This window comes from Mirounga leonina, unplaced genomic scaffold (genome assembly GCF_011800145.1).
Source record: "Mirounga leonina isolate KUSES-001 unplaced genomic scaffold, KU_Mleo_1.0 Mir_154, whole genome shotgun sequence".
Taxonomy (NCBI): domain Eukaryota; kingdom Metazoa; phylum Chordata; class Mammalia; order Carnivora; family Phocidae; genus Mirounga; species Mirounga leonina.
The window spans coordinates 54,927,768-54,944,419 of NW_023270389.1; the positions used below are offsets into that span (position 1 = coordinate 54,927,768).

Below are 16,652 nucleotides of genomic sequence, written 5' to 3' on the forward strand. Positions count from 1 at the left end.
GAAGAGTGACCTTACCGGGGACTACTTGCACCCCCTCCAGCTACATGGATATCAAAACTAATAGAGTGTATGGTAGTGTCTCATCTGCACAATGGAGTAAAAATATCTCTTTCCCAGAGTTATTGTGAAGACGAAATAAAATAATCATAGCAAAGTGCGCATCACATAGCAGGTGTGCAACAAATGGTAGCCCATTTCCCTATACCGTAGGCCACAACAATGTGCCTAATCAAGCTCAGGCTGACTCTTCCCTTAAACATTATTACCAACATATCTAGCCACCTAGTATCAAAAAACCTGGTTATGTGTTTATTCATTCATTTATTCATTCATTCATCCATGTGATAAATATATATTAGATATTATTATGTGCAAGGCACTGTACCAGGCCCCTGTGGATACAGGGCTGACCAAGCAGACATGATTCATGGCCTTATAGAGCTGACATTTTAGCAATGGGATCAGAATATAGGCAACTAATTGTAAAATAAATCACTTTTTCTATTAATTTGTTCCATAATTATCCTAGTTATTATCCTAGCTAATTATCCAAGTTATTGTGGTTAGTGCTACAAAAGAATATAGAGGGTTCTGTGGAACCCCTTCAAACTGATTTTGAGTTGGAGCTTGACCAGGTGATGAAGTTGGGTAGGAACTGACTGGGTGATGGGGAAGGCACCGTGTTTCAGGCATAGGAAGAGCATGAATCAAGGCCCTAATGCATGGCTCACAAAGAGCTGAGAAGGCCAGTGGCTACAGAGGGCAGGGAATGAGGGGTGAGTGTTAGAGGAATATGGCCAGTGATGCAAAGGTACATTCTGCACAGCATCAAAAGTCATGTTAACTATTCCCATGGAAAAGTCAAAAGATAATGGGAATAACATAGACATATGCCAATGGAAATGTGCTATTTATAATCACAACTAGTCCTCAAGAAAGTAGGATCTTTTTAAGGGATACTTTTATGTCTTCAGAACATATGGAAGATAAGGGAATCCAGGTTGGCGTTGGGAACTGTGGAGAGCTGACTCTACAAAACAAAGTGAAAAGAGCTCATAGTTCCTGGGGAATCAGGGAACTCTAGAGGGAAGAGAAAAGATGGGAGGGAGAGAGCGGAGAGAGAACCAGGAGGTGATGAAGGAGGTTACAATGCAGACTGAATGAAGGTGAGGGTAGCCTCACAGACTTTGAAGAAAATGTCTAATATATAAACATCACAGAATATCAGATCTTTTACAGAAATCTCAAGCCTCAAATTTTGTATAAGGTCCGTTATACTCATTGCTAATATCTGTTTGTTTTTTGGAATGGGGAGGGTTATAGTTTGGTTTGGTTTGCTTTGTTTTATAGAAATCCAGGTATGTTAGTTTCCTATTTCTACTCTAGCACATTTAGCACAAATTTAGTAGTGGCTTAAAACAACATCAACTTCTTATAGTTTTGGAGTTCAGATGTCTAAAATGAGTTTCACTGGGCCAAAATCCAGGTGTTGGTTGGATTGTGCTCCCTCTTGAGGTTCTGGAAGGGAATCCATGTCCTTGCTTTTTTTGGCTTCTAGAGTTGCATTCCTTGGCTCCTACTACCTACCTCCATCTTCAAAGCAAGCGTGTTGCCTCTCCAAAAATCTCTTTCTCTCTGATCTCTACCTTCCCTTATAAAGACCTTATAATTATATTTGGCCTCCTGCATAATCCAGGATAATCTCCCATCTCAAGATCCTTTAGTTAATCATGTATATAAAGTTCCTTTTGCCATGTAAGGTAACATACTCACAGATTCTGGGGATCAGGAATTGGATATCTTTGGAAAGGTTACTAGTTAGCCTAGCATGGTAGGCATCCTGCTAGTTTAGGAGGTGAGCAAAAAAATTTGCCCTGATTTTGAAAAGTGAGGTCTGGAACATCTGAGTACTATGAAGCAATATGGATTAAAGAATAAATTAAAATTATCCATTCTTTCATTATTTTTAATATCAAATAACACTCATTAACATCTGAAAACTTCTACTGAAGCGTGAGGGAGAAAGGTCCTGTTAGCATCTCTTTCATTTGGCATGTATTCATTGAGCATCCATTAGGTGCCAGGCACTGAAGTTCCAGAATAATTAACCGAGTGTAAAATACATTTGCCTTCAAGAAACTTCAATTTTGTGGGGCAGAAAGAGAAAAAATTAGTAATTTCACTATAGGCTGGTAAATGCAATGAAAGCTACGTGGAACACTAAGGCAAAACATAGGAGCAACATGAACCTACTTGATCAAAGGGGTCTGGAAGATGCATCTCAGATATATCAGTCAGGGTTCAAGTAGAGAGGCAGAATCAGGGATTTGACTGCAAGCAATTGCAGGTTAAGTAGTCTCTGCAAGGCTGTTGTCTTCACATTGAACCTGGAGCTTGAAGTCTGCAGCGCATGCAGTTGGGAAGGGAAGGGGCGTGTAAAGTGGGAGTGGGAGACGACAGGGTAGGAACACACAATCTTGGGTATGGCCTCTACCATTGATGGTGTTGATGATGTGCATGTTTCACAGGAGAAGCTGGTGTCCTTTGTCAACAGAATTCAACCCACTGGCTCAGAAGTCAGAGAAGCTGAAGGAGGACTCAGGGCAGATGCAGTGGCTGCTTCCCCACACCAGAGAAATGAAAACATGCATGCACTGCAAGGGGACACATTACAAAGACACAACACCTGAGTAATCTGGGCTTTCAACTAACTACAAGTAGTTTCCTGTGACTGGAAGGGCTGATGTTAGGGTGGTAGGACAGGGTGGGAGGAAGATACAGTGAGGGAAGTAAAAGATGAGCCCAAGCCACAGGTCAAGCAAGATCACTGAGGACTTTCTGAGGATAATGTTAGACTGGATACAGAGGGCAATGGGCCACCACTAACTATGATGGGTTATCCAATTTTCATTTCAAGAAGTTTAAAGTGACTAGAACAGCATCATCTTCCCCTCAGCCTCAGCTCTCCCCATTCTTTTCTTGCCCACCTGTGTCCATAACAAAGTCTCCAGGTTCCCCCCAGCACTCTTCTTGCCTCAGTGTCTCCACCTGGAATACATTTCCCTACTTCCCTTCCTCCTTCCATGCAAGTCCCGTTTCTTCCTTTGTTAGTACTGCTCTAGGCAGCATTTGTCCCAGCAGGATGGAAATAGCCACACTGTGTGTCACTAGACTGTGACCTTCCTAAGAACAGAAACCTTGTTTATATCATCCAAATGTTCCCACTGCTTAGCATAGTGCCTGGTACTTAGAAAGTGTTCAATAGACGCTTATTGATAAAATCAAAATCCAAGAGCTCTCATCAAACACTTTGCTTATATGATTTTTCAGTTTTATTAGTGGCCCTCTGATCACTGTCGAACATAGAAAGGCAATGGATTTCTATATTTGAATAGAGAATTAAATGACAGGAAAGGCTTCTAGCATCCTTCAGAAAAGCATGTATGTATAGGCTCAAGTTATCAAGAGGAAAAGGAAAATCATCTCTCTTCTGAGATGTGCTCTGAGCCACAGACCAACATCTCATTCTTTACCGAATTGGATTCATAATTCTCATCTGTATGGACTTCCTTGTCATTCTTGGTTTCCTTAATCCTCATAGGACTGCCTGCCAGGTTGTTGGGCCAGTTATAATTATAAAGAGGCTTCAATTTTTTTGTGAAGATAGAGTTAAATACTCTTCGGAAGATTTGTTTAAGATTTGAGGAGGTCAATCTATGGGCTATTTCCTTAAAAATTTTGTAGGTTATTTCTGCCAACTTCCTGATCACAGGGTCTTCATCCCGAAGCACTCGGTCAATAGCTGTAAGAGCAGAAGGGCCTTTTAGTTTAAGACATCTCTCTCATGGTTGAGAAGCTCTAACCCTGAACAGCACCACCACCTTTCACAGAGTCTCTCCTTTTCTTCTCCAACCCCCCAATTTTCATTATTTCGACTAGAAGCATCCAGGAAGTTTTATCTGCTTATCCCCACCAGACCTCAATAAATAAAAATAGGAATACTCACTAAATATTTATGGAGTGCCTATTATGTACTGAGCATTCTGCTAAGTAGCATAAACATATATTCATGAAGAGGTTCAATAGTGCTCATAATAATGAAAAAAAAGTTGGAATCAGTCTCAGTGTTCATCAACAAGAAGCGTGTAAAAATTAGGCATATCATAAAATGAAATAGCACACACATAATAACATGATGATGTAAACCCATGTTTCTTGGCATGAATATATGAAGAAGTGAAAGAGTTATACAACAGTTATGATAGTTTAAAAAATAAACATCTAATAGCTTATACTCTTTAAAAACATCTGAGATAATATATATACCAAAATGCTAATATCATTCTATCCAGACACCGGGCTTGTAGGATTTATTTTCTTCTTAACAAAAAGAAATCAAGAGGGGAAAATAAGGACAGATGTGGAAAAGAGAGAGGAGAAGGAGCAGGAAGTGAATGAGGAGAGAAAGAAGAAGAAGATTCTGCGGGACATGGAGGCAGAATTATCATGCTTAACGTTTGCAGGTTGTCAATAAATATGTATTGAGTACATCAGTGAATGGGTCAATGATTGAGTGGAAAAGGAAGGAAGATAATGATGCGTCAGTGCAGGTTCATCAGTTGTAAGAACGTGCCACGGGGGGAGGGATGTCGATACGGGGGAGGTGTGTGGGTGGGGGCAGAAGGCATATGGGAAATCTCTGTACCTCCCTTTCCATTTTGCTGTAAATCTAAAACTGCTCTGAAAAATAAAGTCCGTGACACACACAAAAAAAGGAAGGAAGGAAGGCTGCCACCCTATTTTCTACCTCACCTGTTTGTAATTCTCATCCTGGGGAGGAAATAGAGGCTAAGAGAGAGATGCCAAAGATTCAGACATTTTGAGAGCAAACATTCTCCTTCTTTAATTCCCTCTGGTCCAAGTGTGCATTGCTATCCTCTAAAATGTAAATTCTCTGAGGGAAGGGACTTTGCTTTGTTTGCTGCTATATGCTCCACAGTTGGACTAGTGCTATCACATGGTAGATGCTGGAAGAATATATGTTGGATAGATGAATGAGTGAATAAATTTCAACTCTGTAGTTCCTAAGGGCTCTAGGATGATAGGTCTCAAATAATGAGAAGGATAGATAGGTTTAAGCATACACACACACACACACACACACACACACACACTCAGAAGGGAAGGGAAGCAGGGAAGGGAAAGGAAGAAAAGATGTGCTGTAACCTAGTCCTTCCACTGATTCCCCCTTACCACTCTCCTCCCATCCCTGGCACCATTATAGAACACATATGTGAACTGAATCACAAATAGTGAATTCACTTAGACATATACATACAGATTTCATTATAACTTCAACACTTACCCTCAAGCATGACTTCAATTTCATCTCTGAGCAGTAAATGGCCACCTAATTTTGCCAAGTATCCTGTGAACGAAGTAAAATTAAAGTTACCCCAAAATACATTATGCAAATGCATCCTCTGATCTGGCTGCCTTCATAGCTTTCTTCAAAGAAAAGGATCTTTAGATTATCTTTGAAACATCCTTTAGTGCTTTCAAATAATTATTTAATGAAACTCTTTATTGAGATATATTTATGTCTATAAATGTGCACAAATCATAATTGCACAGCTTGGTGAATGAATACAAATTGAACACTTCTAGCTACCACTTAGACCATTAAATAGAACAATTACTAGCATTCCGGAAGCCTCCCTCATGCCCTTTCCAATCTCCTCCTCCACCCGTTAAAATATTCTTTTGCTCAACTTGTTGTTGAGCATTATTGTAAGATTCATCCAGGTTCCTTATTGCAGCAATAGTTCATTCATTTCTCATTTATTTATGTAATATCTATCCTGGCTGCTTTTACCGTACAACAGCAGAGCTGAGTAGTTTTGACAGAGACCAGACAGTATTCATAGCTTTAAATATTTACTATTCGGTCTTTTACAGGAAGAGTTTGCTGAACCCTGTTATAGGGTATTCCATCTTATGAATGCAGCATTTTTTTTTTTTTTAAATCCATTCTGCTGATGATGGACAGTGTGTTGTTTTCAACTCATGGCTATTATGAATGATGATGTTATTGTGGACATTCTTATATGAATTTTGGTATGCATTTGTATGCACTAATGTTTGGTATGTAGCTAGCAGAGGACTTATTGGCTAATGGATATGCTTATCTTTACCCTTAATCATTACCGCCAAACAATTTCCAAAGTGTGGTTGTACCAGTTTTCACTCCCACCGGCAACTATGAACATTTCTATTGCTTTACATACTCTCTGCCACTTGACATTGTTAGTCTTTTTCCTTTCAGTTATTCTCATGGATTTGGTGGTAGTATCACACTGTGATTTTCTTTGCTTTTTTGGTGATGATTAATAAGAGTTTTATATAGTATTTATTGGCCACTTGGATATATTTTTTTAAAGATTTATTTATTTATTTATTTGACAGAGAGAGACACAGCCAGAGAGGGAATACAAGCAGGGGGAGTGGGAGAGGGAGAAGCAGGCTTCCTGCAGAGCAGGGAGCCCGATGCGGGGCTCGATCCCAGGACCCTGGGACCATGACTTGAACCGAAGGCAGACGCTTAATGACTGAGCCACCCAGGCGCCCCGACTTGGATATTTCTTTTGTAAAATATCTGTAAGTATCTTGCCTGTTTTTATATTGAGTTGTCTTTTACTTATATATTTGTAGGCATGTTTTATTTGGGATACTAATCTTTTTTAATGTCACATGACTTACAAATATCTCCTCCTACTTTGGGACTAAACTTTTCTTTTTGTATTTTTTTGTTTTTGTAAACAGTAGTCTCTAATTTTAATGCAGTCCAATTCACCATCTTTTTATTTATGGTTAGTGAGTTTTGGAGTCCTGATAGAAAATCTTTGCTGTCTCAAAGTAATACTGATATTCTACTATACTTACTTCTAGAGGCTTTATTGTTTTACCTTTTACTCTTTGGGATTGTAGACTGAACTATAATTATACGGTATAAAGTAGGAGTCAATATATTTTTTATATACCTGTGTAATTAACCCAGCACCATTAAAAGAAAAAAAAGTCCTTTCCTTACTGCTGTGCAGAGTCACTTACATCATAAAATGTGTGGGGGTCAATGTCTTGACTTCATTCTATCATTGCTACTGCCACACTACCTTAATGTATGACATGTCCTGATATCTTTCCAGTAGTGGAAGTTCTTCAGCTTTGTGGTTCTTTAAATTATCTTGGCTAACTCTCTAACCATTAAATTTTCACGTAAAATTAAGAATCAGCTTGTCTCATTTCACACACACACACACACACACACACACACACACACACACACACACCCCTGGTGAAATTTTGTTTGGGATTGCATTGAATCTACAGATGAATTTGGGGAGAGTTGACATTGCCATAATATCTAATCCTTTAATCCACGAACATGGTATGTCACTCTAAAGTTTCTAAAAATTTTCTTGATGTTTTCTAGTTTTCTGTGTATCAGTCTTGTACATCTTTCCTTAGTTTTGTTTTGAGGCATTTGATGATTTTGTTGGTGCTGTTGTATTAGGCATTTTCAAAATTTTGGTTTTCTGGAGCACCTGGTGACTCAGTTGGTTAAGCGTCTGTCTTTGGCTCAGGTCATGATCTCAGGGTCCTGGGATCGAGGCCCACATCGGGATCCCTGCTCAGCAGGGAGTCTGCTTCCCCCTTCCACTCTCCCTCTGTGCTCTCTCTCTCTCAGGCTCACAAATAAATAAATGAAATCTTTAAAAAAATGTGGTTTCCTGGTTATTTATTGCTGGGATATAGAAATCCAATTGATCTTTGTATTTTGATGCTGTGTGTAGAAAACTTGCTAAATTTACAAATTATTCAAATAGTTTTTTTCTTAATTCTTTCCAGTGTTCTAAATATTTTTAAATATAATTTTTTATCTACAAATTTTAAAAGTTTTATTTTCTTTTGTCCAAATGTATACATTTTATTTCTTGTTACTACCTTATTTTAGTTCTGGAAAAGCCTGGGAGTATTTACTAGAGTTCCTCCTCATGGTCAGTCTATTGCAAGTTTTGTTCCTTCAGTTCAGTGAACCCTAAAATTTATGCACTGTTTTTCAGCTTCCTAACTACCACTTTTGCATTTAGAATTGGCAAAACCTGAAAAAGGAAATAATCCCCAGATATCAGGTCTACTTCTTTTGGTGTTTCTATTCTTCTGTTCTGGATCACTGAATAAAAGCTTTATAAAAGCTCTTAAATTTCAGATAGGGTTTTAAAGCCTTTTTGAAACTGTTCTTATTATCCTCATTTTACAAATTATACAACCAAGCCCACAGAGGTTGAGTAACTTGGTAAAGGTCACATGGCTAATGGGCATTCATTGTGAGATGTGAAGGCAAGCTGATCTAACCCCCACCAATATTTCATATTGTCTCTGCTTTAGTCAAAACAGTGATCACAAAAATCACAATTGATCATTTTCAAAACCCATCTACAGATCATAAAGCTCAAGTGACTGTTCTTGGTGGGGGGGAACATGGGCTTAAACCTATAAGAACAATGCTTGAAACAACAATGTGTGTTGTGAGATATCCTTAAATGTCAAGTTTTTAGATCTGCTTAATTTCGTAATCCAATGCAATTCCTTTTAGAATTCGATGGAGAATACAAATAGATGAATAAAAGTTTCCTATGCTAGAAAGTACTAATTCCCCCCAATGTCAAATTGCTTCTTTCCTTTAGTTCCCTTACTAAAGCCACTGCATTTTAGCTGGACATATGACTACCCAGCAGATGTCGGAATTTTCAAGACTTCTTTGCACTTTGGCAACATGTCTGTGTTCTGGGCTAATGATCATTCAGCAGAAGCATATTTACTCTTTAAGGAGTTGGGTGTGACCTCTTGATATTTTTTCCTTTGTAGTTGACTGGCATGTAGAAGTGGTTGCAGGTGCTGGAGCAAACATCTTGGGCTTGATGTAGGAAACTGTGACGAGGACGCTAGAGCAAGAGAACACTTGGCCTGTAGTAGGCACTTGGCCTGCTACATGAGAGAGAAATAAACTACTACCCTGTATCAGCCACAGCTATATTTGGGTCTTTCTTACAGGGCAGGGACATATTTCATAAATGCAGTATTACCACCAAAGGAACAAAACAGGTGGCAAAGTTAGGCAACAACACCTGAAAATTGAATGGCTCTCCTGACAGGGTGGTTGTGAAAGTCACAAAAGAAAGGTTGAGCAGAATTTGATGATTTGACAAACATGGTGGATTAACCAAAATGCCAAGAAGGCCCACATGAGTGTAACTGCAGCTGTGTGGAAGATGGCAGTTGGTGGCGGTGGGGAGAGTGGTGTACAGGAATTACAAGCTCCAGCCATGAGTGTGGTGACTGTTAACTCCACTCAGTTTGCTACCATGGTGGTTCAGGGGCGCTTTATCTTTCCTTCCCCCATGCTCAAAATAATTGGACATCCAGAGAGACTCATGTGAAAACTCTCAAATTTTACATGTCGGCTGCTATGACATACTGCTAGCTGCCAATCAATATCATTGTCCTCTTCTTTCCCATTCAAAACAAAACAAAACAAAACAAAACAAAACAAAACAACACAAAACATAATTCCAAGCATTTCTTTCAACTAATGATTTGAAAAACACAATGACCCTTACAGTCACTGGGGGTGTAAGATAAACTACTGGTTGAAACTTTGAAGAAAGCTTTGTAAGATCAGGCCGACGCAGAAACAAAAAGGTAATTTTTGCCCTTTACATTTTTTGTTTCTTCCTTGGTGTAACACTGTTGAAATGCTGAAGGTAATCAGAAAACACAGATGGGGAGAGATGCCACATGCTAAGGACGGGTGGCATAATAAAGCCAACAATGCAATGAATATCTAGGTACACACATCATTTTTCACATGCAAGTGTGTCAGAGAATTAGTCCTCCTGAGAGGAGGTTGAGTCAAAAGAGTACACATCTCACATTTTTAAAAAAATGTTTTATTTATTTATTCATGAGAGTCAGAGAGAGAGAGAGAGAGGCAGAGGCAGAGGGAGAAGCAGGCTCCCCGCCTAGCAGGGAGCCCGATGCGGGACTCGATCCCAGGACCCTGGGATCATGACCTGAGCCGAAGGCAGACACTCAACCATCTGAGCCACCCAGGCGCCCCACATCTCACATTTTGATGGATACTATCAAACTGGTCTTCTTAGAGATGGTAGCTATTTACACTCTCACCAGTAATGTGAAGAGATTACCTACTTCCTGCAACCTCACGGTGACGGTCGAGTATAAAACTTTTTGATCTTTGTCAGTGTGATGGATGGAAACATTTCATCATTTCAATTTGCATCACTTTTTAGATGAAGTTATGAAAATTTCATGTTTATGAGCCAAATAATTTTTTTCATGTTCAGTGTCCATTTTTCTAATGGGTTGTCTTTTCTTATGGATTTGTATAGAATCTTTGGACAGGAAGAACTAACCCTTCATTTGTGGTGTCATAAGTATTTCATCTCAATTTGGTTTTTCACTCTGTTTATAGTGGTTTTGCCCTGCAGAAATATTTACTTTTTTCCTAGATTATCAATCTTTTCTTTATGGTTCCTAGATTTTGACTTTTACCTTAGAAAGATCTTACCCACCCCCTGATTATAAAGCAAATTCTTCCATACTATTCTAACTAATTTTGCTTATCATTATTATGGTTTCATCTTCAGCATTTGAGCCTTTGACTATCTGGAATTTATTTAAAGTAAGAAGTAAGATAGGAATAAAATAATTTTTTAAATTCCAGATGGCTCACCAGGTGTCCCCAAGCTATTTAAGAAATATTCTATATTTTCATCACTGTTAAAGTCAATGATTCACTTTAAAATATTGCCATGTTTTGATGGTTATTTCTAGATGGTATTTTGTTCTATTTGTTTCTCTATTTATTCCATGTGATTTTAAGTACAGTAGCTATATTAATATCTGATAGAGATAGTCCTCTCTGTCTTTGTCTCTGTCCCCCTCTCTCTTTTTTTTGGTCAGAATTTCCTGGATACTCTTGTATGATAAATTCCACATTAATTTATAATCATCATGTCACTTTTGAGAAAAGAAAGCCCTACTGATATTTTATTTTTTATTTTTAATTTTATTTATTTTTCAGATTTTATTTATTTATTTGAGAGAGAGAGAGAAAGAGAGCACATGCACGTGCGCGTGTGGGAGTGCACACGAGCAGGGGGAGGTGTGGAGGGAGAGGGAAAAGCAGACTCCCTGCTCAGCAGGAAGCCGGATTAGGGGCTCAATCCTAGGACCCTGAGATCATTACCTGAGCCTAAGGCAGACACTTAACAGACTGAGCCACCCAGGCAACCCCCTACTGATATTTTAATTGGCATATCATTCCATGCATATATTCCATGCACATTTTTAAAAAAGATTTTATTTATTTATTTGCCAGAGAGAGAGAGAGAGCTAGAGAGAAGGGGGAGCGGCAGGCAGAGGGAGAAGCAGACTCCCCGCAGAGCAAGGAGCCCTATGTGGTATTTGATCCCAGGACTCTGGGATCATGACCTGAGCTGAAGGCAGGTCAGCTGACTGAGCCACCCAGGCATCCCTTCCATGCACATTTTAAATTTTGATTCTTTTTCCAAAATATGGTTTATACCTTTCTATTTATTCAAATCTTCTTTGTGTCTTTCAGTAATATTTGCAAGTGTTTAAAATAGAAATATTGCATGTATTGTAGAGTTTTTTCTGGATCTCCCTTCCTTCAGTCTGTCCATATTTCTTCCTTTCCTTCCTCTCATGCTCATCTCCCTCCCCCTGGGACGCTTTCTTTTTTGCCTTCTTTCCTTTCCCCCCTCTTGCTTTCCCCTCCCCTCTCCCTTCCTTCCTTCTTTATTCCTCCCTCCCCTTTATTTTCTACTTAGGATTTTGTAGGCACTATTCTTCTGTATTTTAGGGTTGAATACTGAAGGGAGAAATCTAATGACAGATTTACTTATTTTGTAATTTGTAGATGACTTTTACCCCCCTAAATGCTCAAGAATTCTTTAACTGTGAAGTTCCATAACTTTATTAGGAAATGTCTTAATGTTGTATTCTGTATAAAATGTTTCTTGAAAAATTATTTACCACCTCAATTTATTTAATCAAGTCTTTTTTTATTTCTTAAATTATATCTTTGAAACCCTTTTTCTGCTCTCATAATTTTTCTTCTCCAGGGATATCATTTATGTATAGTTCCATTTCTTTCTTTTTAATTTAAATTCAATTTAGTTAACATATAGTGTAGTATTGCTTTCAGGAGTAGAATTTATTGATTCATCACTTACATATAACACCCTGTGCTCAATACAAGTGCCCTCCTTAATGCCTGTCACCCATTTAGCCCATCCCCTCACCCACCTCCCCTCCAGCAACCCTCAGCTTATTTCCTATATTTAAGAGTCTCTTATGATTTGCCTCCCTCTCTGTTTTTATTTATTTTATCTTTCCTTCTCTTCCCCTATGTTCATCTGTTTTGTTTCTTAAATTCCACATGAGTGGAATTTTATTTTAATACAAAAATCATAATCATATGATATTTGTCTTTCTCTGACTGACTTATTTTGCGTAGCATAATACACTCCAGTTCTATCCACAATGTTGTAAATGGCAAGATTTCATTCTTTTTGATCGCTAATATTTCATTGTATACCACATCTTCTTTATCCATCAATCGGTGGACATTTGGGCTCTTTCCATAATTTGGCTATTATTGATAGGGATGCTATAAACATTGGGGTGCATGTCCCCCTTTGAATCAGCATTTTTGTATCCTTTGGATAAATACCTAGTAGTGCAATTGCTGGGCCATAGGGTAGTTCTGTTTTTAACTTTTTGAGGAATCTCCATATTGTTTTTCAGAGTAGTTGCACCAGTTTGCATTCCCACCAACTGCACAAAAGAGTTCCTCTTTCTCCACACCCTATTGTTTCCTTGAGTTGTTAATTTTAGCCACTCTGACAGGTGTGAGGTGGTATCTCATTGTGGTTTTGATTTGTAATTCCCTCAGGATGGGTGATGTCTTTCATTTATCTTCCATATCTCTTATTGTCCCTTAGTTTTTCGAACTGTTTCTTGCTGGTTTTCATTCCTTTTGCTAGCATTTCTCAGCCTTGTACCCCTTGTCTTTTACTGGATTATCAACAATATATATTTTCTCTTCTGCTGGTTGTAGTGTACTTTTAAAAAATGTTTATGCACTTTTTCTTACGCTTCCCCCCATGCTTTCAAGGCTTATTTTTCCTGAGCTCCCATTATCCCATCCTATATTTCCTGTGTGTTTGTATCTATACCTTATCTTTATATAAGAAAGTTTTGGACTCACAGAAACATATATCCTGATTTTTACCTGGTCTGTAGAAACATTTTCTAAACTTTGTTTTTCTTTTTTCCTCTATTTTCCCCCTGGGAATACCTCTGTAGAAAGATAATGCTTTTTTAAATTACTTACTTTTGGATCTTGCAATATTATATACAGAGGAGTGTTTGTGGAAAGTTCCAGGGTAGAATTCAAGATAGCAGGAATTCTGTCTGGTTTGAAATAAAGCTCTTATGACACAGAGTTTTCTGTATGTGTTCCTTTACTCCTCTAAGATCAATAGAGATCAGGAGCTCTAGTGATGATCATAGTTCAGCTTGCCTTCTACCCTAACTAAATGACAAGACTCCTCTCTACAAGTACAACATGACTGTGTTTCCTCAGTCCTTGGTGGCCCTGCTACTCCATGATGCCAGATAGGGCTGAGGAAAGATCCCACAGTCAAATTGGGAGCTCACTTCCTGTCATTCCAAATAAAGGTTTATTAATTCTGATCTTTATGGTGAGAATTTAATGGGAAAAAATTTTTTTTGGTCAGGTTTGTCCAAGATCAAAAACCTTAGGTGTCGGGTGCCTGGGTGGCTCAGTTGGTTAAGCGACTGCCTTCGGCTCAGGTCATGATCCTGGAGTCCCGGGATCGAGTCCCGCATCGGACTCCCTGCTCGGCAGGGAGTCTGCTTCTCCCTCTGACCCTCCCCCTCTCATGCTCTCTCTCTCTCTCTCATTCTCTCTCTCAAATAAGTAAATAAAATCTTAAAAAAAAAAACAAAAACCTTAGGTGTCTTCTATTGGAATCTTCCTGCATCTCCCCTCCCCCCACAATATTTTTTTAAAAAAAACTTTGCTGTGTTTGGTAGCATTTCCTCATTTGTTGTAGTTTGTAGTTAGAGATGTCCATCCTAAATTTGAAATTCATCTTGTTGGATACACTTTGTATGATAATTTAATCACACAGCAATACTCACTGCATTATAAAACAGAACTCTATTATCATCACATGCATTAACTTCTATTCATAGATATCACCATAGCAGGTGCTGTCCATCATAAACTAAGAAAATTTATATTTTTTAAAGAAACACTTCCAGCTGCTACCCCATTTTGTACCTTTTAAGGAAAATTAGATAATGAGAGTTGAATTTTCTTTACCTATTAAAATAACTGATGCTCTCCTCAGATATACTCGGGAGCTTCTCAGGAATCCTAAGGTATCAGAGATCAAATCTGTAATGTAGTTCTCATGAGAAGTAAGCTGAGAATAAAATGAAGAAAAAATAGTCAATCATTGGAAAAAGCACATTTGCTCCCTCTGGAGAGGCTTCCAGAAAAAAGAGCTTGGTTGCTTATACCAAATCAGGGCCAATTTAAAACTAGGGGATAGTAATCTCTTTACTCTTTTGTTTGTTGATGTATTCAGTCTATTATGTGATTCCCAACTTTGTGTTTCCAACCTTTGGAAAGCATTCTTCCAACCCCACTTGTTTATCACTGCAGTTCATACTGGTTTTCAGAGCACCAGCTTATTAGATGGTGGCAAAATAATTGCAGTTTTGCTTTTGGTGATCTGAAATGCTCTTCCTACCTTTATAACCATCCATAGGTCAAAGTGGGTGAGTTGGAGAAAGAAAATCAGAGAGAATTAATGTCAGGGAAGAGGTAATGGAAAATTGAATTTTTTTTCTGGTCTTAAGCCCTAGCTGTAATTACTCATGTGTTATCTTTTCTTCACATTCTTTCTCCAGGATCCACTCTTGTCCCTGCCACACCTTTCATCACTTGTGATCTCCTTTAAAGTTATTTCTATAACTCTTATGGTAGTAAATACTGAGGGGTTACTTACAAGATTGTTACAGATGTTGAGCACCACCACCTCAAAACTGTAAAATTCGTCTTTGAGCAAATACGATGTTGGCCAATTTAATTCTGAGACACAAATTGCTAATGTATACTTACATGCCTGTGAAGTAGAAAAAGGTCACTGAGGATCTGTTCATCTGATGTTACATAAAACACTGAGATTCTCTGCAAAATTAAGAAAAAAAAGATTGTAGGACTTACTTGAACTACTCTTATTTCTGTGTCCTCCAAAAACAGGATCAGAGGCACCAAGCCTCCAAGAACCACATCATTCAGCATCCATGTGTACTGACTCATGTCCCTGAGTAATTCACCAAAGTGTTGAATGGCCATACTCCGAATGCCTCCATTACTCTAGAATATGCACACAGAAAAAGGCCTCATTTGAGGATATAACTGGGTTCTTTTCTTTAAGCAGTGGGAGATATATATCTCACACTTTAATATATATATATGTTCAAATATATTTACATGTATATATACTATATGTGTATATATACCATGTAGATATGTGTTCATACATACATAATTATTATTATCAATTATTTTTATTTATTTTGTTTTAAAAATTTTTTTAAGGTTATTTATTTATTTGTCAGAAAGAGAGAGAGCGCAAGTGGAGGAGGGGTAAAGGGCAAAGCAGGCTCCCTGCTAAGCAAGGAGCCCAACGTGGGACTCAATCCCAGGACCCCAGCTCATGACCTGAGTGGAATGCAGACACTTAACCAACTGAGCCACCCAGGCATCCCTATCATTTATTTTTAGAAAAGATTCACCTGGGTCTAAGTAGTCAGCTCTTTTTTTGATTGTAAAATAAAGATTTGCTTACCAAAATTCAAAATGCATTAGAAAAATTCCCTGTGAAAAGTGTTTCTTGGGGCGCCTGGGTGGCTCAGTCTTTGGGTGTCTACCTTCGGCTTGGGTCATGATCCCAGGGTCCTTGGATCGAGCCCCACATTGGGCTCCCTGCTCCGCAGGAAGCCTGCTTCTCCCTGTCCCTCTCCCCCTGCTTGTGTTCCTTCTCTCACTGTCTCTCTCTCTGTCAAATAAATAAATCTTAAAAAAAAAAAAGTGTTTCTTAAATTTAGGAAGACAGTATTTAATAATGGCCTAAAAAGATAAACTGGAATAATCTGTATAACCTTGAAGTAATTTCTATAAAGGTACTTAAAGTAAAGTAACATGGTGTATTCAAATGCTGTAGACCTTTGCAGATTGCCAGTGAATACCAATGGGAGCTCTTTGCATACTGGCATAGAACCAGGTTTCTAAGGGCTTGCTTATGCCAGATAGGAAGATTATGGGATTATAAAGAGGTAGAAGAGAAAAACTGCAAGTTAGAGAAGAGGTTAATTTTTAAAAATATAATATCACTTTCCAGTTTTTAGGACATGTTCATGATTTCATTAATTTTTTTTCTTTC

The 16,652-nt window shown here is 38.3% G+C and overlaps 1 protein-coding gene across 1 annotated transcript in view; it reads right to left on the reverse strand.

Moving 5' to 3' along the window:
* Positions 1-970: 970 nt before the first annotated feature.
* MROH9 (maestro heat like repeat family member 9) overlaps positions 971-16,652 on the reverse strand; it is a 187,449-nt gene continuing 171,767 nt past the window's right edge. The window contains exons 17-22 of the mRNA XM_035011031.1: positions 15,431-15,583; positions 15,213-15,329; positions 14,522-14,624; positions 5,366-5,428; positions 3,534-3,802; positions 971-1,030 (exon numbers count right to left, since the gene is read on the reverse strand). Of these exons, the coding sequence (XP_034866922.1) occupies positions 971-1,030; positions 3,534-3,802; positions 5,366-5,428; positions 14,522-14,624; positions 15,213-15,329; positions 15,431-15,583 (765 nt within the window). The remainder of the gene's footprint in view (positions 1,031-3,533; positions 3,803-5,365; positions 5,429-14,521; positions 14,625-15,212; positions 15,330-15,430; positions 15,584-16,652) is intronic.